At 34.8% G+C, this 25,840-nt stretch overlaps 1 protein-coding gene across 1 annotated transcript in view; it reads left to right on the top strand.

The window, feature by feature from the left end:
• Positions 1–25,840, top strand: part of crb2b (crumbs cell polarity complex component 2b) — an 81,309-nt gene that overhangs the window by 5,794 nt on the left and 49,675 nt on the right. The window contains exons 2-7 of the mRNA XM_056463218.1: positions 438–896; positions 5,600–5,836; positions 11,046–11,241; positions 11,680–11,819; positions 19,985–20,167; positions 24,794–24,907. Of these exons, the coding sequence (XP_056319193.1) occupies positions 438–896; positions 5,600–5,836; positions 11,046–11,241; positions 11,680–11,819; positions 19,985–20,167; positions 24,794–24,907 (1,329 nt within the window). The remainder of the gene's footprint in view (positions 1–437; positions 897–5,599; positions 5,837–11,045; positions 11,242–11,679; positions 11,820–19,984; positions 20,168–24,793; positions 24,908–25,840) is intronic.

The following is a 25,840-nucleotide window of genomic DNA, read 5'->3' as shown; positions in this document are numbered from 1 at the left end:
GAAATATAATGATAAAGGGGATTTAAAAAGGATGAAATGAGAAAGATATGATGAAATTTTAATTAATGGCTGTTTGCAGTACTATGTATTTTGTTTGGGTCCATGTTATGTAATGTAAATGTCCAAACGGAATCAAACATATAATATGTCGAAGACGCCAAAAGGACAAAATATGTCTCATGTAAAAAGAAGAGATAAGTAAAAGAAGAGATAAGCTGAAGTAATAGACGAATGATGTACAGTATGTGGTAATGTGGTGGGCTAATAATAAGCTTGTGCTTCATCCCGCTCCATTTTCGACAATGCTGAAATGTTTTTTTTTGTTAAAGAGATTTTATGTGTGATATTTCTGTTCGAAATTAATAAATCAAATCAAATAATTCCACAATGAAATGAATTCTCTGACAAGTAATAATGTTTTGTTTTTGCACGCTCAGGTCTGTTCTGCACGGTCTCATCAGAAGTGTGTCTGTCGTCCCCGTGCCAAAATAACAGCACCTGTGTGCCCACCCTGGATGGTTACCTCTGCGCCTGTTCCTCCGTCCCACCAATATACACCGGCCCAAACTGTGAGCGTTTGCTGGACCCGTGCGATTCTGCAGGCTGTCCGTCCACATGCGTCGGCACTCCAGGAAGCCAAAACTACACCTGTCTGTGTCCTGATGGCTTCAGCGGCCCAAACTGCACCCAAAACATCAATGAATGCCACAGCGGGCCCTGTTCGGGAGTCCGGAGCTTCTGTGTGGATGGAGTGAATGGGTATTCGTGTCACTGTCCCAGCGGGTACAGCGGGGCAGACTGCGGGACCAGGGTACGGGACTGTTCTGATGACCCGTGCTTTAATAATGCCACCTGCGTTTGGGCTCCGGACGGGTATGAGTGCCACTGTGCTGCAGGTTATTAGAGATTTGCATTATTAAGTTTGTTTTTGACAGTTTCTTTTATTGATGATTTTGTTTCAGTGGGACAACTTGAGATCAAAATGGCATTAAATTGACATTAAGCAGAGCCTCTTCAGTTAAAGTCACAAGGGGGAAATACAGTTGAAGTCAGAATTATTAGCCCTCCTGAATTATTAGCTCACTAGCTTATTTTTCCCCATTTTCTGTTTAACAGAGAGAAGGTTTTCTTCAGCACATTTCTAATCATAATAGTTTTAATAACTCATCTCTAATAACTGATTTATTTTATCTTCACCATGATGACAGTAAATAATATTTGACTAGATATTCTTCAAGATACTAGTCTTCAGTTTAAAGTGACATTTAAAGGCTTAACTAGGTTAATTAGGCAAGTTAATGTAATTAGGCAAGTCATTGTAAAATGATAAAACATTTTAAAACTGCTTTTATTCAAGCCGAAATAAAACTAAAAGAAAATAAAAGAAAAAATATTATAGGAAATACTGTGAAAATTTCCTGAATCTGTTAAACATCCTTTGGGAAATATTTAAAAAAGAAAAAGAAAAATTCCCAGGAGGGCGATTCATTTTGACTTCAGCTGTAATGCCGAGATCAGACTGCAGGATTTTCAAAGTAATCGTGTCACAGATGTTTTCACACTGCTTGACTATCTTGGGCTAGTGTTTTGTCGCTACTTTGTTTACACTGCGAGATGGATCGGCGACAGGGGGTTTCACTCTGCATGACTTTACAATAGGAAGAATCGCCGATAACCTCGTTCAAACTCACAGCCAAAAACACATAGTATATCTTTAGTTATTAAAAACTACATAACAAGAAAGAAGCCTTTAATGGGGTCGAAAATGTTCATATATGCTCACCTGGGTTTAAAGGGAATTAGCAATTTCTCCTCAACTTCCTTTTTTAACTTTCTGTATGAAACGTCAAACAGACACGGCTGCTCCTGTCAAACCTCCACTAGTTTTTCCTCCATTTCTGTGGTCCAAATAAACCGAAAAGGAGCGCTTTTAACTTTTCCTTCAACCTCCCGCTGGCCTGCGGCTACACCAACACAATCTCACGGCAATTCGTAACTATTTGATTAAGTGGCTAATTCATACGAATTTGTACGATCTTCATACAATTTAGTACGATTTGCTCATCCCCCAATGACGGTTGGGTTTAGGGGTGGGGTTATGTGCCACGCCTCCTTTTTAAAATCGACTGAACTCGTCTGAATTCATACGAATTAAACTGAAACTGACAAAACGTAAAATACTTACGATTTCTCGTCAGATCAGGCTGGGTATACACACACACACACACACAAGTGAACGCTGCTCTCTTATTGGCTGTAGGTGATCGCTGATGTTATTTTCTGTCACAACTCATTTCACACGGCATGATTTGAATCGCCGACAGCTCCAGATATTTAGCAAGCCAAATATCTCACAGGCATCGGCGACTCATCAGCGATTCTCTCAGATGGCGTCTTTGATAGTTCACACTGTGTGATTTTTACTCACGTGCACGAGCACCGATTTGCCTGTGATTTCAGGCATTTGTCGGCGATTTCTCAAAACCTGTCGGCGAGTCAAAATCGGGGCTAAAATCATGCAGTCTGAACTCTGCATAAGTGTTGGGGATGTGTTTTTTTTTTTCAACTGTCTGCTGGCAAATGTAATAATGGCACGTGCGTTTGGGCTCTGGAGTGCCACTGTGCTGCAGGTTATTATAGTTTAGCATTTTTAAATGTGTTTTTTATTTCGATAAAAATGTAAGATTTATTTCTTAGAGTTTTATGACGAACACACTAGAACAAAAAACAGAACAAATAATCATAGAAATAAATAACAGTACAAAACTTTAGAAACACTGATAGACCAAACTTCAACACATGTATTGTAAAATAAACAATATGCGATATGCATAATAACTGTAGGTGAGTATTTAGGCAAATAAACAGAGGACATTACTGAAATTTGAGAGTGGCAGCATGGTGCATAGAAAAAATGTATATGTATATATATTATATAAATAAATTCCTTCAATAATAAATAAGTAAATTAATAAATAATAGTGAAAAAATAATAAATACAAAGTTAAATAAAGTCTGACTAGTTCTTCAAAGCTGTTGTTACTACTTTTAATAGTTTTAGTTAGTTTCGTTTATGTTTTTTGTTACCCAACGGGAACCTTGTTGTCAAAATGACATCAAAAATACTTTTCTTGCTTTGAGTTTTTGTCTTGTTTTAATCCAAATATATAAAAATTATTCAATCAAAAAGCATTTTCCTCACAAGTAAAAAATATTGTCTTTGTGTCAAAATTAAATCAGAGTTTTTTTCTTAAAGCTAGCAAAACAATCTGCTTATATATATATGTACTGTATATTAGTGCTGTCAATGGATAAAACAAATTAACTAATTAATCACACTTTGTTTTGAAAATTAATCACGATTAATCACATTTGAAATACTGAAACTTATAATTTTGGCTATTCAAATGTAATATTAATGTAAACACAAGACAAAAACTATTTTAAATTCAAAATATAATTGTTTATTATAATTTTTGTTTAACTTGTAACAGAGATTTCTTCATGTAAACAACACACCCACAAGAAACCATCAAGATCCTGGCTTGACAGCCATATTTATTACAGAAATAATTCCATTTGAATGTCAAAACAATCAATGCCAATAAAGAAAATTTTGATTTCCAAGTTGGATTCTTAGTGGACTGCAGAAATTGCCAAAATACAGGCAACGCAGATATGGAAATTAGAAAATTATAATAATAATAAAATATTGAATACAAACAATTGCACTCATTGTAAAGTTGTAGTGCTGAGAGTTGAGAACATTAATTATAAAGTAGAAACAATTTAGTTTAGTCCTCCTTTATATTCAGCCAGTTGCTAAAACAGTCCAGTCTGTTGACATTATCGGAGGACAATGTGGACCTTTTCTTTTGAAGGATGTGACCTGAGAGTGCAATGCAATCTCACGGCAATTCATAACTTTTTGATTTAGTGGCTACGAACAACGACGTTTAGGCGGGTTTGGGCAGGTTTGTTGCGCGCGCAACTTTCTGGCACTTTCTGAGTACTCCGATTTCAATATGTTTAAGATAATACTCTTATTAAAAGTCTACCATGTAAACAGCGATTTCTGATTACCTTAAAGGACCACCGAGTCACGAAATGCTGAGGTTTTTTTTGCTTCGCCATGCAGTATCAAATTTCATTAAAACACAAGTCAAAAGTTAAAAATGAAACATCCGAAATTGCATGAAACTCTGGAGGAAACGCTGGATATCCTGGTAATGCGACATTGATTATTTTATACTGAAACTTGCCTTCAAAAAGTCCTTCCTTGATCTTACCCATATTTCTTTGCATGTTGAACACACGTCGACCACAACAGGAAAAAAAAACTGCAACTGACTGCAATTGTGTGAATTTTTTTTAAGCGTTAAATATTTAAAATTAATTGCATGCGTTAACGCACTAATTTTGACAGCACTAATATATATATATATATATATATATATATATATATATATATATATATATATATATATACAGTTGAAGTCAGAATTATTAGCCCCCCTGTTTATTTTTTTCCCCAATTTCTGTTTAACGGAGAGAAGATTTTTTCAACACATTTCTGAACATAATAGTTTTAATAACTCATCTCTAATAACTGATTTATTTTATCTTCACCATGATGACAGTAAATATATTTGACTAGATATTATTCAAGACACTTCTATACAGCTTAAAGTGACATTTAAAGACTTAACTAGGTTAATTAGGTTAACTAAGCAGGTTAGGGTAATTAGGCAAGTTATTGTTTAATGATGGTTTGTTCTGTAGACCAGTGTTTCCCAACCCTGTTCCTAGAGGCACACCAACAGTACATATTTTGGATGTCTCCGTTATCTGACCCATTAACTTCAGGTGTTGGAGTCTCTTCTGACGTTATGATAAGATGATTCAGGTGTGTTTGATTAGGGAGAGGTTGAAAAGGTGTACTGTTGGTGTGCCTTCAGGAACAGGGTTGAGAAACACTGCTGTAGACTATCGAAAAAAAATATAGCTTATAATTCTGGCTAATAATTTTGACCTTAAAATGGCTTTTAAACAATTTAAAACTTCTTTTATTCTAGTCGAATAAAACAAATAAGACTTTCTAACTGTTAAAGCCTTATCATCATCTTGTGAAAAGGGTTTATACCAGGGGTGTCCAAACTTGGTCCTGTAGGGCCGGTGTCCTGCAAAGTTTAGTTTCAACCCCAATCAGACACACTTGAACCAGCTAATCAGACACTTACCAGGTTCTAGAAACATTCTTGCAGGTGTGTTGAAGCAAGTCGGAGCTAAAATCTGCAGGACGCCGACCCTTCGTACTGAGTTTACACGGTTTGGACGCCCCTGGTTTATACACTGAAAAAATTATTCATTGAATTTACTACATTGTTTTAAGGTAAGTGGTTGCAAACGATTTATATGGGAATTTAAACAAACAAATGAAGTTGAACATTTCTATATTTAATTAGTTTGTTTAAATCCAGCCCTTAAATTGCAAATTGTTTGCAACCACTTACCTCAAAACATTTTTTGTAAATCCAATGAATCATTTTTCATGTAGCTTTAGTTGTAGTTTGCCAAAATCTCTGTGTCTGTTCTGCAGGTTTTCGGGGTCGTAACTGTGAGGAGGACATTGACGAGTGTCTGTCTCAGCCCTGCAGGAACGGGGCGATCTGTCAGGACGCTGTGGGGGTCTATCAGTGCTACTGCGTGCCTGGATTTCAGGGTTTTCACTGTGAGATTGATATTAATGAGTGCGCATCGCAGCCCTGCGAGAACAACGGGACGTGTGTCAATGGCAGAGACAGATACATCTGCGAATGTCTCTTTGGGTTCACAGGTGAGGCCTGACGGAAATATATTATGCATAAAACATTCCTTCTATTTCACATGTACAGGTTTCTCAGTAGCAGAAGTCCTCATAGTTGGGTAAACTCACAGCGCAGTGAATAGGAGAGTACAATAAATCCTTATTTTTACAATCCTATTTGCTGAAATAATGAAAGAAAAACTCCATGATGGTGTTATCAAGACTTTCAGAAATAGGAAAACAATAGTGTAAGACTGATAACAGCAGTCAGAAGAGAAAATTATGTTAAATGTACTGTCCTGCCCTCATAGACACTGCATTACAAACACCTCATACAAGCAGTAATTCATTTTCTTCTGTAATTTGATGCAAGATGACATAATAAATACATATTCATGTTCATACGTTTTTTAAAAATATATAAATATTAAAAACTTACAAGGATTTAAGATGCTGATGACTGTTAAATGCGTCACAACAGTCTTGTTACAGTTTTTCTCAGTGGCTTTGGTGCATTTTTCACAATGCTATTTACATTTGCACAACAGTTAATGCATTTCTCACATCATAGTAGCAGTTTCTTATTCCTTCCAACAAATTCCGAATGCTTTTGCACATGCATCAACTGCTTTCATATAGCTCTCTGCTGTTTATAACGTTATCATTTGCTTATGTCATGTCAGTCACAATGAACTAAACTTGTGAATGCTGAATAGTCGGATAGTCACTCCATACAAAACTAAGAGTCCTCATTTCATTACTTCAGTCATTACATACAAAAATGGTGAACTAGTGGTCAAAATCTGTCAAGCTAATTTATAAAAATGTTTTAATCTTCTTTGTTTCCTGGAAATGTCTTCTAAATTGAACAATTTGATGACTAATTTACAGGCCTGCGTGTGTTATAGGTTCAGTTCCGATATGTACTGTAATATTGTTTACAGTTGTGCACAGCTCTACCCAAAGGGAGTGTATGTTTGTTGTAAACAAGGGTGTGTTTATTCATCTGCACAATGCTGTGAATAAATTAGAATTGCGAATAGCAAATGCAGTAAAAATGTGAAACATACATATTCAGTGTCTTGTACTCAGATATCTCACTAAATGCAGTGATGTCTAACTTTACTGTAGTTTTCAAATGGCTGTGCTAATAGTATAAAGTGCTGTCTTGAGCATTTTCAGGACGTGTCACCAAAATCTGACTTTTTTGAGTTGGAAAAATGTGTCATAATGAAATCATGACAGCCATTTGACTATCATGTTCATAAACAATGGTGTCAGGACTTTTCATCTTGATGACACTGACACTTTCAGTAACATCAATACTTGCTTTTAAGGAATGAGCTCTCCATTTTGAGCAAGTGACACACTTTTGCAGGTTATCAGCTACTGTAGGTTTTGCAGTTACTAATTGTTTAGAGAAATGCATTAACTGTTGTGCAAATGTAAATAGTGTTGTGAGAAATGCACCAAAGCCACTGAGAAAAACTGTAAACGAATCGTGATACTGGTAGACAATTGCTAGTGGATTTTGTGTTAAAATGAACCTAGATTTACAAATGGTGTTAACAGATGGTGTTTGTGGATTGAATGCTTGATTGATTGACATGTCAGGAGAAGAGAAAACACTTAAACTGCAAAACTGTGTGTTTCATGTATTTACTGTATGTAGAAAGTGTCATTTTTATTTTATGCATTTTTCAATTGTACTGTAGTTTATAAGTTGAAATGTTTTACATTTAATTTGGACATCGTCTCAGCTCACGTCACTGCCAATAAATGTGCATCTATTCACTTTATAAAAATACATCAAAATACATATTTCAAAAACATATTCATTCATTCATTCATTCATTCATTCTTCATTCATTTTCCTTCAACTTCCCTTGCCCTTCCAGCCGCAACTCAGTCCTGGGAAACAAGCATACACACTCATTCACGCACACACACACGCACGCACACACGCACGCACTCGCGCACACACTCACTCATACACTACAGCCAGTTTAGTTCATCAATTCATCTATAGCGCATGTGATTGGACTGTGGGAGGGAAACCGGAGCATCCGGAGGAAACCCACGCCAACACAGGGAGAATAATAATAATAATAATAATATTAATAATAATAATAATAATAATAATAATAATAATAATAATAATAATAATAAAAATAATAATAATAAAAATAGTAATAAAAATAATAAAATAATAATAATAATAAAATAATAATAATAATAATAATAATAATAATAATAATAATAATAATAAAAAAATAATAATAAAATAATAATAATAATAATAATAATAAATAATAATAATAATAATAATAATAATAATAATAATAATAAAAATAAAATAAAAATAATAATAATAATAATAATAATAAAAAATAATAATAAAATAATAATAATAATAATAATAAATAATAATAATAATAATAATAATAATAATAATAATAATAAAAATAATAATAAAATAATAATAATAATAATAAATAATAATAATAAAAAAAATAATAATAAAATAATAATAATAATAAAATAATAATAATAATAAAAGAATAATAATAAAAAATAATAATAAAAATTATAATTATTATAATAATAATAATAATAACAATAATAATAATAATAATAATAATAATAATAAATAATAATAATAATCATCATAATAATAATAAAATAATAATAATAATAATAATAATAATAATAATAATATTTTTTATTTATATAGCTCAGAGTTCAGGAACCTTTTTTTCAGCAAAGAGCCATTTCGAATTTTTTTGGCAAATGCATTATTTTAGAGCCATTAGGGATATATATATGAAGCATCATATGTTGAGCAAGTCCATGTATTTATAAAGGACAATTTGTAGAATTTCTTTTTTTTTCACCACTCATGAACATTGATTGAATTTTATGGCGCAAGGTTACCATCGAAATGTAAACGGCATGCCCCTTATTGGTGTCACGATTCAAGTTAGTCCACAGCGCCGCACGTGCATTGGTTGAAACGTCCTTTTATTCTTATTCATTTTGCTGTAAAAATATACAATAAAAAGGTCATTTTAATTGTATTTTCAAAAGGAAACTGATTTTTAGTGACAGTTTTAATTTTTTATTGAAGGGAGACAGCTGGAGAGCCACATATTTTTGGCCAAAGAGCCACATGTGGCTCCCGAGCCATACGTTCCCTACCCCTGATATAGCGCCTTTCCAGAGCTCAAGGACACTTTACAAAGAACGCGACAATAAGAGATAGTACAAGCAGATAAAGATACACAAACATACAGGAAGTCTAAATATAACGATCTGGAAATACAAAACTAGACTGAAGAGACAAATAGGCAGAGTGCGAGTGGATCAGATAAAGTGGTCAGTTTGGCAGATCAGAAGTGAAGCATTCAGAAAACAAGTGAGTTTTAAGTAGGGATTTGAATTCAGAGATATTATTAGCAGAACGGAGTGAGCGTGGTTGAGAGTTTCAGAAGTTTGGGTGCAATAACACTAAATGATCTGCCCCCCCCCTATTGAAGAGAGGCGGTACCGAGGGAAGCGAGAAGGCCAGAGTCAGCGGAACGTAATGAGCGAGTTGGGGTGTAGGGGACAAGCATGTACAAGCATGTTGCAAAGATTAGAGGGAGCTAGGCTATTTAGGGATCTAAATGCAAGGAGGAGAATTTTGAATTTAATGCGGTATGCAACTGGGAGCCAATGGAGGTCGTACAAGATTGGGATTATACGAGCGGAGCGTTTGGTATGAGTGAGTACTGTAATCTGGAGATGAGGCTGACAGGCAGACCAAAGAAAAGGGCATTACAGTAGTCAATGCGTAAAGAGACAAATGCATGGACGACAGTCTCAGCATCCTTGCTACTGATGAAGGGAACGCAGTTGGGAAATGCGACGTAAATGAAAGAATGCAGATTTAGTAACAGATTTAATGTGAGACTGAAAGGAGAGTGAGGAGTTAAAGATTACGCCTACATTTTTGACTGAAGTAGATGTTTTAACGTGAGAACTCCACACAGAAATGCCAACTAACCCAGCCAGCACTCGAACCATCAACCTTCTTGCTGTGAGGCCACAGTGCTAACCACTGAGCCACCATACCATCCCAAAAACATATTTTGTTACTTTAAATGTTCTAAAAATAAACTAAAAATGTGTTTTATTCATATCTTGAAATGAAAATATTAAAAGCAAAATTTTAAAAATAATTATAAAACCCAAAAGGTTTATATATAAGATATGCCTGACATTGTAATTCTCTTAGCTGTCTTCATGGTAATTATTTAATCCATTCAATAAATAAGTAGTTCATCTGATTTTCATATTTTATGAATATTAATTTTAGGACATTCTCTCTCTATCTCATAATTTACATATTATTAGTATTTATGTGTTTATTTATTTATTTATTCATTCATTCATTTATTAATCTTAAAGACGCCTCTCATATGGAGTATGAAGTCACATGCATTGCTCAGGTGTGAGTTTCTCACAGACTTCAACAGATTTTCTAAATCTTGATGGTTCCGTGCGTCTCGTCTATCAAATCTGAGCTTTATTCTGTATTCTCTATTGGAATCGGATCAGGTGTTTGGCTGGGCCATTCTACAGCTTGATTTTCTTTCTCTGAAAGCATCTGAGAGTCTCGCTGTGTTTTGGATCATTGTTCTGCTGAAATGTCCAACCTGGTTTCATCTTCATCCTCCTGCTAATGTAGATGTTGGACTGAAACAGCTGATATTCATTTACACTGAGGAAGGGCAGAGGCTTGCTGAAGAACTACTGAGAGATTCAGCTGCTGTCTGGGCCTTCACTGCTGGACTACACCTTCCTTTCTTCATGTGTTCAATACTTTCTCTCTGCGTCATTTTATTTTATTACACATAACCTCAGAGTTTACTAATTAGATTTGTTATCTTTGCATGTATGGATTTATTTGGTTGTTACCAACATCTGGTGAAAATTTCAAGTCAACAGCACCTTTAGAAATATGTTTTCTGAGAAAAATGGTGACGTGTGCAATATAAGTTTCCCCTTCCCTATATATCCATATACATTGTCAACAAACATCTATTCAGATGTGTAATGTCTTGAACCCTATCTAAAAGGCCATTAAAGTTCAGTAAGACTTGTCCTGTAGTGTATACCGTGGTACTGACTGATGAACATATACAGTACATTTGTAGCACTGAACGTTTCCCCTGTGTCTGTCTGCTGTTTCCTGCAGGTCTGAACTGTGAAGTGGACGTGGATGAATGTGAAGCGTCTCCCTGCCAGAACGGAGCCGTCTGCCATGATCACGTGGGTCTGTACACCTGTGAGTGTGTGCCCGGGTACGAGGGCATCAACTGTGAGCTGGACATCGATGAGTGTGAGAGCTCACCCTGCCAGCATGGAGGAGTCTGTCTGGATATGGTCAACGGGTCAGTGGATTTGACCAAATGGTTTTGGTGTTGAGTATAAATGAGTACACAACTCATTACGAAAAACGAATTTCTTTTATCTCTGCCATGATGACAGCACATAATATTTGACAAGATATTATTCAAGATACTAGTATTTAGATTAAAGTGTCATTTAAAGGCTTAACTAGGTTAATAGGGTCAAATTAGGGTAATTAGGCAAGTCATTGTATAACAGTGGTTTGTTCTGTAGACAATCCAAAACAAATATTGCTGAAGGGGGCTACTATTATTGACCTTAAAATGGTTTAAAACAATTAAAAACTGCTTTTATTCTAGCCGAAATAAAACAAATAAGACTTTCTCCAGAAGAAAAAATATTATAGGAAATACTGTGAAAAATTCCTGATCCTTCATTGACTACAACTGTATATATTAAGCGCTGTGTGTGTTTTTCAGGTATGAGTGTGACTGCAGTGGCACTGGATTCATGGGCTTTTTCTGTGATATTGACATCCCTGAGTGTTCATCTGACCCCTGTCAACATGGCGCCACCTGCCTGGAGGGAGTAAACCACTACACCTGCATCTGCTGGACAGGTAAATAGACTTTATTTCTTTATTGTGTTTAATTATGACAAGCGCATTGCAGAATATATTGCATATATCAGTGTTATATGATTTTAACACCACGCTGCCACCTAGAGAAACATGTTGGACATTGCAAAGAGAAATGTAAGATCAACACTGTCTGGCTTTGAATAAATAGTCAATTAATTAAATGGTAGGAATTAAATGGTAGGGTGACACAGTGGCTCAGTGGTTAGCACTGTAGCCTCAGCAAGAAGGTCGCTGGTTTGAGTCCTGGCTGGGTCTGTTGGCATTTCTGTGTGGAGTTTGCATGTTCTCCTCATGTTGGCGTGGGTTTCCTCCGGGTGCTCCAGTTTCCCCCACAGTCCAAACACATGCGCTATAGGGGAATTAGATTAACTAAATTGGCCGTAGTTTATGAGTGTGTGTGTGTGTGTGTGTGTGTGTGTGTGTGTGTGTGTGTGTGTGTGTGTGTGTGTGTGTGTGTGTGAATGAGTGTGTATGGGGGTTTCCCAGTACTGGTTTGTGGCTGGAAGGGCATCCGTTGTGTAAAACATATGCTGGATAAGTTGGTGGTTCATTCCGCTGTGACGACCCCTGATGAATAAAGGGACTAAGCCGAAGGAAAATGAATGAATGAATGTATGAATGAATGAAGGAAAATGCTTGATTTTTTTTTGGAGAAGAATATTTTTTGTTTTCCTTAATTAAAGTAATTTGCATTGTTGAGTGTAAAAATAAAACGTACATTTCACTGGTGTTTACAGCAAGTCAGTGTTGTTTTAATGTCATTGATATGCCATGTTAGTTAGTGTCGATGTTATTAATATAATTAATAATATTATTTTATGTTCCATTTTAGCTAGTGTTAGTTATTTTTTTATATATTTTTATATTTGTTTATAATTTTTATTTATTTATTAAAAAGATAATAATTTATATATATATATATATTAGCCCCCCTGTTTATTTTCCCCCAATTTCTGTTTAACGGAGAGAAGATTTGTTCAACACATTTCTAATCATAATAGTTTTAATAACTTATTTCTAATAACTGATTTATTTTATCTTTGCCATGATGACAGTAAATAATATTAGACTAGATATTTTTCAGGACACTTCTATACAGCTTAAAGTGACATTTAAGGTTTAACTAGGTTAATTAGGTTAACTAGGCAGGTTAGGGTAATTAGGCAAGTTATTGTACAATGATAGTTTGTTCTGTAGACTATCTAAAAAAAGGGGGCGAATAATTCTGAAAAATTCTGACTTCAACTGTATATATGTGTATATATATATATATATAGTTTTGGTTTTATGCAGTACACCAAGTTACTGTGAATAAAAATGAAATATTTTCTTAGCCTAGATATGATCTTATTTTGGAATATTTTTATTTCTGTGTGTTTTAAGCAACAGAAATGTTATATTTAACTGTGGTAACCACAATGTAAATCACATTTTATTATTAAATAAAAAAAATAACATTTAATGATATTCAGAACAGAATTAAAAATAAAAATACTGGCATAAAATAATAATTAAAATGTTTACTAATCAGCTACTTTAACTTGTATTAAAATGTGCTAAAATAAGTAACACAAACATGTATAAATGCATTATATTAATTTTATTATCGTACATGCGCCACATCTAAAATGCTATACATTTCAAATTGAAACACAAACAAAAATATACACTACCAGTCAAAAGTTTTTTTGAATGTTTTTTTTTTTAAAGAAAATTATTCTGTTCATCAAGACGGCATTTTTTATATGTAAAAACAAATGTTAAATTAGTAAATATTTATAAAAAAATTTAAATAACTGTTTTCTTATTGTATGTAGTTTTAAATGAAATTATTACGCCAGTCATTATTGCTTTTATTACTATTACCATTAATAATATTATTTATAATAATAATAATAACAATAATTAATATAATATTAGAGTGATTTTTGATGGATCATGTGACTCTGAAGTTTGGAGTAATGAAGTTGAAAATTCATCATTAAAATCACTGGAATAAATGATTAAATTAAATGATAAACTACTTTTGAACAGTTATTTTATAGTGTAATAACATTTCACAATTTTACAATTTGTACTGTATTATTGATTAAATAAATGCAGCCTTGGTGAAGTTTATTTTAAACCATTTAAAAATCCTTCTGACCCCAAACTTTTGACCGATAGTGTATATATATATATATATCTTTTATTATTTATTTCCCCTTCATTAATTTATATAATCTATTTGTTTATTTTGTGGTACATCAAGTAAAAATGAAATATTTCCTTAGCAGATAAATAAAATAATTTAAAGGTTTTCATAATTGCATTTTATTTCAGTAAAAATGTTTTTAAAAAGTAATAGCTATAAAAAAGCTATAATCACCATGGTGTAAATCATTCAAATTTCAATGCCAAAATCAATGTAAATATTGTATTTTTAAATTTAAAAATGAATGTAAAATGCTTCAGTTCCACAACAAATCCTTAAATAAAATCGAAACTAAAATTATAAGGCATTCAGAGGAGAATTAAAATAAAAAATTGTATCAATTATTAATTAATTTTTACTAACCAGCTAATTTAACTTGTAGTAAAATGTGCTAAAACAAGTAACAAAAAACAAATATATATATATATATATATAATTGAATTGAAATGAATTATATTATCATTATAAATGCATCACATCTAAAATACTACATTTATTCATTCATTCATTTTCCTCACACACTACGACCAATTTCATTCATTCATTCATTTATTTTATTTTCGGCTTAGTCCCTTTATTAATCAGGGGTCGCCACCGTGGAATGAACCGCCAACTTATCCAGCATATGTTTTATGCAGCGGATGCCCTTCCAGCTGCAACCCATCTCTGGGAAACATCCATACACACTCATTCACATACACTATGGACAATTTAGCCTACCCAATTCACCTGTACCACATGTCTTTGGACTGTTGGGGAAAATGGAGCACCCGGAGGAAACCCACACCAACAGAACATGCAAACTCCACACAGAAATGACCCAGAAATGACAACTGACCCAGCCGGGACTTGAACCAATGACCTTCTTGCTGTGAGGCGTCAGTGCTAACCACTGAGCCACTGTGCCGCCTGTTATAAGTCAGTTTAACAAAATATAAGTTCAATGGACTCATAAAGTTAACTTGATTCATATTAAAAATTGAAGGCAACCAGGATTTTTTCCAGTGTTTAGGATCCGCCAAAGTCTTTTACATATGCGTGAGTGGATATAATTGCGGTTGGCACAAGTGAAGTCCATCTGCTCAGTCATAATCTTTCCCCCCTGGAGATTTTAACCTCACCCAACTATTTAATCTTACTTTAAACGTATTAACAATTACATTTCCGATTGGTGATGGAGCACACGTATGCTTTTCTTAATGCTGCTTAATTGGGTTTTAGAGGTTAAAGATATGGGCTGCTATCTGAACGGCTGTAGGTTTGAACCGCGGAGGGTTTATCATGCAGGAACTGTCACTATTGAATTAACCTCCGCTTGATCCAGGGATGCCAAGTGTTTTGTAAGTCGCTTTGGATAAAAGCATCTGCTAAATCATGGGCAGCTTTACTATAAACGGAGGAGACGTTTTAATGCTGAATGATCTGAATGTACGGCGGGCATGAAAGTATTTTTTACTTTCTCAGTGCCTCCCACAGGCTTGAAATATACTGGCGGTGAATCAAGGTATAATCAGGGTATCTTCCGTCCATTCTATATCCGTTTTCAAGCAAAAAAAAGACAATTTAGAAAACGGGCGTTTTTCGTTTTGTCTTTTGCTCACAAAATACAAAAAAAAAGCAAACCCCCCCCCCCCCCCCCCCCCCCCCAAAAAAAAAAAAAACTTGGCTCGATTTTAATTTTTTTAATTTAGAGTAGGAAAACAGATTGACAACTTTAAAATTCATTATACGCATGTAGGCGGTGCTGAAACACCCTTTTTCCTCTGATTGGCCAGCCAAATCTGAGCTTGTGACGTCGCCCTTAAAATAAGCGTCCTCTGCGGACCAGCACCCAGGCTTTTAATTATTATTATTTCATTATATATATATAAAATAAGTTTACAAATTCTATCATTTGATCAGTTAGCAGGCTTACATTCATTGTGTATGCAAAAATTAAATAAAACGTGAATTATCATCAGTATTATTACACATTTGTCATTAAAATAAGGTCATTGTTTGCTGCCAAACGTCTTGAAAAGATTTCCGCCATTTCCGAGCAGAACCTGGTATGCATTATTGCTTCCGAGCAAGGCCTATATAATAATAATAATAATAATAATAATAATAATAATAATAATAATAATAATAATAATAATAATAATAATAATAATAATAAAAAAAAATAATAATAATAATAATAATAAAATAATAATAATAATAAAAGGAAATGAATGAATGTATAATAATAATAATAATAATAATAATAATAATAATAATAATAATAATAATAATAATAATAAAAAAAAAATAATAATAATAATAATAATAAAATAATAATAATAATAAAAGGAAATGAATGAATGTATAATAATAATAATAATATGCCTAGTTCACCGCCAAACTTCTTGCTGCTGTGCACCTGATGCTGAGAAAAGAGAGCCATTTCCGAGCAGCACCTGGTTTGCATGATTGTTTCAGAGCTACGATAGGCCAATAATAGTAATAATAATAATAATATTCATCATCATCATCATATTTTTATTTATAATATAATAATATTTTATAGTTTTTTTTAATAGTTGTTAGCAGGACCAAAATAAGAACACATTGGACCCTGGGGCAATAACAAAGGGTACCATTTGTTTTTATTTTATTACCTCCTACTTTAATTTTATATATATATATATATATTCAATTCATATCTTTATTTGTATAGCGCTTTTACAATATAATGCTTTTTGCAATGTAGATTCATGTAGAAGTAGAAGATTATAGTGAATTATACACGTAGTATATATATATATATATATATTAGTGCTGTCAATTGATTAATAAAATCAACTAATTATTCACACTTTTTTTCTGCAATTAATTGAGATTAATCGCATTTAAAAGACTGAAACTTGTAATTTGAGCTATTCAAACGTAAAATTAATGTAAACGCAAGAAAAAACCTATTTTAAATTCAAAATATGATTGTTTATTAGAATTTTTGTTGAACTTGTAACACAGATTTCTTCATGTAAACAACATACCTGCAATAGACCATCAAGATCCTCAAAGACAGCCATATTTATTACAGAAATAAAAACACAGGCATGTAAATGCCATTTGAATTTCAAAACAATCAATGCCAATAAAGAAAGAATTGATTTCCATGTTGGATTCTGAGTGGACTGCAGAAAATGCCAAAATACAGGCACTGCAAATATGGAAATTAGAAAATTATAATAATAAAGTAATGAATACAAACAATTGTACTTATCGTAAAGGTGTCTTGCTGAGAGTTGAAAACATTAATTATAAAGTAGAAACAATTTAGCCTTTATATTCAGCCAGTTAAGACAATCCAGCCTGTTGACATTATCAGGGGACAATGTGGCCCTTTTCTTTTGAATGATGTGAGCTGAGAGTGAGAACAGTCTCTCACAAGCAGAATCACAGAATCAGCATATGAATTCCGGTGCCTAATTTTGGTGCTACTGGTGCTACGACAAGGACGTGAGAAGGATCAAGTGGTACATCAAAGGCACCCACAGGTACGCATTGTGTCACACTAAAGACTAATTCTTACAGGGACTTTTGTCACACTATCTTTAAACATTTAAACAACTTTTGAGAGATACAGACACCGTTGACAATGTTTAGGCGTTTGTTCTTGTTGCTAGAAAACGCGCATACACACACACACACACACACACACACACACACACACACACACACACACACACACACACACACACACAACAAAACATGCGCAACTCCCTTCAGACTCATCAACACATACGATTGCGTTCATCAAATTTGCTTAAACTAAGCGTTCTAAAGGATGGCTATATTGTACAAGCAAGGATTCTGACACAGCAACCTGAAGCAGACGCTTTACAAAAGTTGCGTTTAAGGGAGGAAACACGTCAAACTAATAAAACATTTGAGGGCTCATGGAATCATAGCCGAGGAATGCGCTGTCTGTTACAGCTTGCGACATCCTGTGCCACTTTCAGAGTACATTTACATGCACACCAATACTCCGATTTAAATATGATTAAGATAATACTCTAATTAAGAGTCTACAATGTAAACAGCAATTTTTGATTACCTTAAAGGACCACCGAGTCACGAAATCCGGAGGTTTTTCTTTCCATTCAGCATGTGGTATCAAATTACATTAAAACAAAAGTTGAAAGATTAAAAATGAAACGTACAAAACTGCATGAAACTCTGCAGGAAACGCTGGATATCCTGGTAATGCGACATTGATTATTTTATACTGAAACTTTCCTTCTAAAAGTTCTTCCTTGGTCTTATCTATATTTCTTTGCACATTGAACACACGACGGCCACTACTAGAAATAAAAAACCTGCAACTGCGTAAAATTTTTTTTAACACGTTAAATATTTCAAACCAATCTCTAATTTTGACAGCACTAGTATATATATATATATATATATATATATATATATATATATATGTATGTATATATATGTATGTATATATTTGTATGTATATATATGTATGTATATTTTATTTTATTTTGAGGGCAATGTCACAAGCTCAGATTTGGCTGGCCAATCAAAGGAAGGGTGTTTCAGCACAGCCTACATGTGTATAATGAATTTTAAAGTCGTCTATCCATTTTCCTACCTTAAACCAAAAAATGAAAATTGAGCCAAAATCTCGGTTTTTTTTTTCAGTTTTTTGTGCGCAAATCAAAAACCCTGAACAATCTCCCATTTTCTTAGTTTACTTTTTTTGTTTGAAAACGGATATGGAATGGACGGAAAATGCAGTGGTAGCTGGATTGAAATGCACCATTAATCCACATCACAATAATCGTTAACTATATTCGATAAACAAAACATAATCTAATTTTTAACAATAATTTTATTTTATTCTGTTTCTTTTCAAAGGGCGAAAGTAAAAGAAAAAACAGTTTAAATAAAAAAAGAAATCCACTATTTCTCTTACTTTCATGCTATTCAGGAGCCATGTGCACTCACTGACAGGTCAAATCTGCTAATCTCTTCTTTTAAGTTCAAAGCAAACTTGACTGCCAAAGCATATTAGATATGTATAAGAAATAACCGATGTCATATATTAACATCATCATATTAATCAAATATACAGCAAATGAGAAATAAATGACAGAAAACAAATTAAGAACAGACAATATGTCTAAAAATTATACAAGATTAAAATGTGTAGATTATTTAAATAAGGCAAATGGGTTGATTAACAACTACTGATTGTGTACACATATTTTGCAGCCAGATTAGATGTTGTTTTGTCCTCTTTAAGTATATAGTAAAGTTTTTCTGAGTCGTTTAGATTTAAGACTGATTTTTAAAATATTTCTCTCGCTCTCATGGCTAAGCGTGCACAGTCAGCTGCTTAAGCGAAAGTAAGCTTAAGTAAAAATTAAATGCAAAACGCATATGATTAACCACAGCTTTAAAAAGTGAAAGCTAAAGCCGAATCCCGGACATTTTAAGAGATTTAGAAACGTCCTGGCTGGACAAGCTTTTTAAGTCCCCAAAAGGTGCATCTCTGTGGGTCTGCAGAGCACTACTGTCTGTGAGAGTGTTGACAGATCTCGCACACAGAACCAAATAGGTAAACATTTGGTATAATTATCCACTAACATTACTTAATCGATCGCGGATGTTTGGATATCTCTGGCAGATACAAAAAAAGTGTAAAGGAATATTTCACCCAATCAGTCAACAACTGACCTCATCAGAGAATTACTGCCCTGAAGCAGATGCTCCGATTCTGATTACCAAAACAAACCCTTTTTTCCTCAGTGGATTAGCATGCAGGTAATAATTGTTCACATTAAATGTACCAAAGTGCGCTAGCAAAGTAAACATTGTAAAGTTTGATTTCACGTGAACTTTAAAGAAAACTTTGTGATGTTCAGGCTGAAGTCATCAGAAGTCCTGGAGTTCTTCTTGTGGTTTATTTCAGGTTATGAAGGAGTGAACTGCGAGCTGGATGTGGACGAGTGTGTTTCTCAGCCGTGTGAGAATGAAGGCCAGTGTTTCCAGCGCTCAGACTCCAGCCTCTACAGAGTTCTGCCTGAACTGGACACTGACTTCAGCTTCGAGAGCGCAGCCGGTTACCTGTGCCTATGCGTATCTGGCTTCACAGGTGAGAGACACTGTTAAAGTCTACATGAACCGGAAACTGTGAACTTTTTTTTCGTTTTGTGACACAGTTACTAGTGAAAGAATATTAATGGCTCGTTTCCACTGACTGGTACGGTATGGTACGGTTCGGGTCGGTACGGGTCATCTTTATCAGGCTTGCATTTCCACTACCCTTTTGGTGGGCGTGGTGTACGACAGAAAGTTTCAGTCGACGTCATTTTCGCTCGAGGAAATGTCTACAATAAAGCTGTACAGGTCATTTGAGAAGCTCTTCTCACAAAACAGAGTCTTCATACACATAAATACTTGTGTAGAAATGTTTATTACTAACTTTTCAATGAACATGAGTTGATTATAACTGCAGATCAATGACAGTGCGAAACAGCTTACTGTAACGTCTGTAATTATATTAAATAACTAAATAAATAAACATATATAAACATAACATGAACATATATAAATATAAAGCCCGGGTCGACCATGGCTCGTTATTATATGTATATATAATTCCGCTGTAATCTCTTTCTGTGTATTTTAAACATGGCAGGTTTTTTGTTTTCATTCTGGTTTGTTGCGTAAGCGAATGACGTATCTCTGTAAACCAATAGCGTTCAGCTGCGCGTCTAGCTCCGCCTTTTGGCACCCTTTCTCGTGTTTGGTACCCTTTCGAAAGCAAGAAGGTCTCTGGTTCGAGTCTCGGCTGGGTCAGTTGGCAGTTTGCATGTTCTCCCTGCGTTCCTGTGGGTTTCCTTTGGGTTCTCCGGTTTCCCCCACAGTCCAAAGACATGTGGTACAGGTGAATTGGGTAAGCTAAACTTGACCATAGTGTGTAAGTGTGTTTGCCAGTGTTGGGTTGCTGCGTAAAACATATGCTGGATAAGTTGGCGGTTCATTCCGCTGTGGCGACCCCTGATTAATAAAGGGACTAAGCCGAAAAGAAAATGAATAAATGAATACGCTAATTATTTTCTTTATTCTCCATTTCCACCTGGGGATACTCTTCCCGAGGCCCTCAGACTATGCAGAGTCACTGATTCGATCCAAGACCAACGACGAGATGATCCCAAGGTTTTTATATCCTGGACCTGGCCGTATCCTGAGCAGCTACTGTGGTGGTCATGGAGGAGTGGAGAACATGAGACTGATTCCTGTGACGCTCCAGAGACAGACGAGTCTTCGCTGAGGCCAGCTTCCAGCCTCCGCCACTGAGACTGCAGCTCTGCACAAGACGTTTGGCCAGCAGAGAAATTAAAATGATCGTGCCCAACTGAGCCTGGTTTCTCTCAAGGTTTTTTTTCTTCACTTCCGCCTTTAGTGAAGTTTTTTTCCCTCTCCGCTGTCGCCACTGGCTTGCATGGTTCAGGATCTGTAGAGCTGCGCATCGTTGGATTTGCTCTTCAATATTTGGACTCTCAGTAGTGATTATTAAACCACACTGAACTGAGCTAAACTGAACTGAACTTAAACACTACAAACTGAACTACACTGTTCCTATTTACTGTGACCTTTTATGTGAAGCTGCTTTGACACAATCTACATTGTATAAGCGCTATACAAATAAAGGTGAATTGAATTGAATTGAATTGAATTGAATATGTTATGATATGCACTTGAAGATGCATCATATAACTAGATATCTGGACAAAGCCACAACGAGTGCCTCCTCCAGCAAATAATATCATGCCAACTTTTTATAAACTACTATAAACAGAGGCTTGCAACAGTTGTCCTATTTTCGAGCTCTTCTAATTGATCCAATGCTCCTGGAACGGCGCTGTGTGTGAGAGTTGATCTTTCAACTCGACGTGGCGTTCACATGTGTGGCATGTCAATATACATGAGATGCAAGTGTAGCGGTCGCACACGTCTGGGCAGCGCATGTTTACATTGAAAAACAATCGAAAAGTATAATGTCGGAGAGGAAATACGCATTCTGTGTGAACAGCTCCTTACTCTCCCTTCACTTGTTCCAAACATTTATGAGTACCTTTCTTCTCTTAAACACAAAAGAGAATAATTAAAAACGGTGGCGCAGTGGGTAGCACGTTCGCCTCACAGCAAGAAGGTCGCTAGTTAGAGCCTCGGCTAGGTCAGTTGTCATTTCTGTGTGGAGTTTGCATGTTCTCCCCGTGTAGGCGTGGGTTTCCTCTGGGTGCTCCGGTTTCCCCTACAGTCCAAACACATGTGGTACAGGTGAATTGGGTATGCTAAAATTGACCATAGTGTATATGTGAGTGTGTATGGATGTTTCTCAGTGATGGGTTGCAGCTGGAAGGGCATCCGCTGTGTAAAACAAACGCTGGATAAGTTGGGGGTTCATTCCGCTGTGGCGACCCCAGATTAATGAGTGCTAAATTGAGCTAAAATACACCTGTATGCAGATGATACAATAAAATATACAGCGGCACATTCCTTAAACCAAGCTGTACAGTGTTTACAAAAAGTATTACAGTGTACGTTGCAGGATTTAAAATTGGTTTTAAATTCAAGAAAGACTAAATATATGGTTTTTAGCTGTGGCCGCACACTGAAAACAATGATTCAAAGATGATTCCTTGGATTTACTACATTTTTTTAAGTTAAGGGATAGTAAACAATTTATTTGAGCTGAATTTAAACAAACAAATTAAGTCGAACACTACTCAATTTAATTTGTTTGTTTAAACTCAATTCAATTAAATTGTTTGCAACAGTTTTGCAATCATTTTTTTCAGTGCACTAATTTAGCAGACCAGACAATTACATCTTTGAACGGTGTACATATAGAAAGAGTTAGCTTCCACAAATATCTAGGTATTTGAATTGTTGAGAGATTAGCCTTTGATATACACATTGACAAGTTATTAAAAAAGCTTAGGCCAAAATTAGGATTCTTATAACAGTTTTCCTTATAAGGCCCCTAAGAAATTAGTAGAGAGTACACTTTTGTCTGTAATTGATTATGGTGATCATCTATATATCGTCACCTTACAGTGATAAGGTTCTTTCTGCGTTTTGAATGATTTTGAGATATTGAGCTTTAAAGTTTTTGCATTCCACAGCAAACAGCATGTGTGTAACCAGGGGCGTAGCGCACATTTTAAAAGTGGGGGGGGGACGGCTGTATGAGATCATACGTTCATATAATTATTAATCACCTGTTTCTAAATGGTATGTCTCTAAAAGTGAGGGGGACGTATCCCCCAGTCCCCCCCGGTTACTACGCCTCTGTGTGTAACATTTGTTTTTTAGATAAAAAAAGTCTTAAAATGTAAACAACTTAAAAAAAACCATCCCATAATGTAAATAAGTTGTCATTTAATAAGAATATGTCAATAACTCAATTTAGACAAAAATGTCAGATTGAACGTTATCATTCTAAGGTGAGTATATGCATGCTGCCGCTACTCAGAAAACTAGATTCTGTTTATCCAACACAATCTCACGGCAATTCGTAACTTTTTGATTTAGTGGCTAATTCGTACGAATTCGTACGATCTAATTCGTACAATTTAGTACGATTTGCTCATCACCCAATGATGGTTGGGTTTAGGGGTGGGGTTAGGTGCCACGCCTCCTTTTTAAAATCATACAATTTCGTACGACTGAACTCGTACGAATTTGTACGAATTAGCCACTAAACTGTCAAAACGTAAAATACTTACGTTTTCTCGTAAGATCAGGCTGGTTTATCAAACACGCTTCGTCACAGGCGCAGACTCACAGGCGCATCATTGTATTTTGTACGATTCATTAGACTGGTTATCTTTATATCAAAGGAGAAAATGACATTTGTACTTATTTATTTTAAAGGCTCTCTTAGGTAAATTACCATCCTATCTTTCTAATTTGTTAACATTTCACATAAATAACCAACACACTACACTGTGTTGCATGCAAAACTGTTGCAAACAATTTATTTGTGTTGAATTTAAACAAACAAATTAAATTGAGCAATCTTCAACTTATTTTGTTTGTTTAAATTCAGCCCAAATAAATTGTTTACAACCACTTAACGTAAAAAAAAAATGTGTAAATCCAAGGAATCATCTTTGAATAATTTTTTTCAGTGTAGGTTCCTGTATTCGTTTAACAGTCCCAAGGGTATTGACAGAACTTGGCAACGTGCTTTTTCCTTTTATGCTCCTAGGGCTTGGAATGACCTGCAAAATCAGCTCTATCTTGACACACTTCTGACTCTGAGTACTTTTAAACATCTTCTGTACAACGTCTTAAAGGACACTTGTTATTGTTTTTTATGATCTGCTCTTTTTATGAATGGAGATTTTGTGGTATTTGTGATTTTATGTGAAACTGTATGTACTGCCTGCCATCTTGACCAGGTCTGGAGGAAGAGATAGCGCTGTCTCAATGTGATCTCCTGGCTAAATAAAGGAAATAATAATAATAATAATAATAATAATAATAATAATAATAATAATAATAATAATAATAATAATAATAATAATAATAATAATAAATAAAGGGACTAAGCTGAAAAGAAAATGAATGAATGAGAAAACCGAAAACCTTAAACCTTTGACTTCCACTGTATTTTTTTCCCCTACTTTGAATGTCAATGATTAGAGTTTTTCAGCTTTCTTCAGCCTTCCTCAGTATTTTCATTTCTCCATCTTCTACTTCACAGGTGAAAACTGCTCAGTGAATGTGAATGAATGCGAGTCTGCACCGTGTGAGAACGGAGGATCTTGTGAAGATCTCGTCAATGCTTTTCAATGCTCGTGTCCTCCAGGGTTTGCAGGTATGTAAATGTGCTCTGTGTGTAGGCATTGCTTTCTTCAGATAAGTTAAAGAGGGGGTCATTTGCTGTTTTAAAGTGTCCTAATATTAAGTTGAGCCTCCTATAACAGCATTAAATGCATCTATGTTCAGAAAACATCTCAGAATATGCACTTAACATTCAAATCATTTTGTGATGAATATTATATCAGGGTATATACAGGAATCCTAAAGGTAATTTCAAAACCTTTTTAAGAGTTTTTAAAGAGCTTCTCAGAATATTTTAGGACCTCATCGCCACATCAAGATCTAATCAGTATCAAACCTTTAACCTAATAAACAGTTGTTAATAAACAGTTGTAGTTAAATAAATGAATGGAGCACAACTGTGCAACAGAACTCAGATAAGCTCGGAAGAAATAAAGCTTGAATTATTAAATTACGCTGTTGTTTTCAGGCTTCAGCCACTGTTTAAACTCGTCTTTCTCCAACCAGGAGTACGAAAACTTACATTTTCCCATTTTGCCGTCTGTTTTGCCTGATGGTTTCGCTACATGTGGAGAGCATCACATCCCCTTCCCGTGTTTGTCGCAAATTACGTGACATCACCTGGACGGAGGAGATTGGCCAGACGTGCCCCGGCCCGAACCAATCACGTGAATTGAGTACGTCGTTGTTAATATTATGAGGAAAAAATTTAGATTTTTGCTTTTTTTTTTAGTCAATAACTTTAGAAAACGCTTGCACAAAATGTAAAACTTCGTAAAAACTCTATTTTAATACCTTTCAAGGGTCTTGTTTTTCTCATTGTTGATTTATGAACTTTAATCATTTTTAAGACCCCGCGGACACCCTGAATATGGTTTGTTTCAATAATGTCAGAGCGTCTGTAAGCCCCTCCCCTTCCATAAGTCAGCTCTGCTCTGATTGGTCAACTGCCTAAGTCTTGGTTTTT

The sequence above is a fragment of the Danio aesculapii genome, chromosome 8, assembly GCF_903798145.1.
Source record: "Danio aesculapii chromosome 8, fDanAes4.1, whole genome shotgun sequence".
Lineage (NCBI taxonomy): Eukaryota > Metazoa > Chordata > Actinopteri > Cypriniformes > Danionidae > Danio > Danio aesculapii.
Note: the sequence above shows the minus strand (reverse complement) of the source record. Positions and strands in the feature narration are given on the sequence as shown.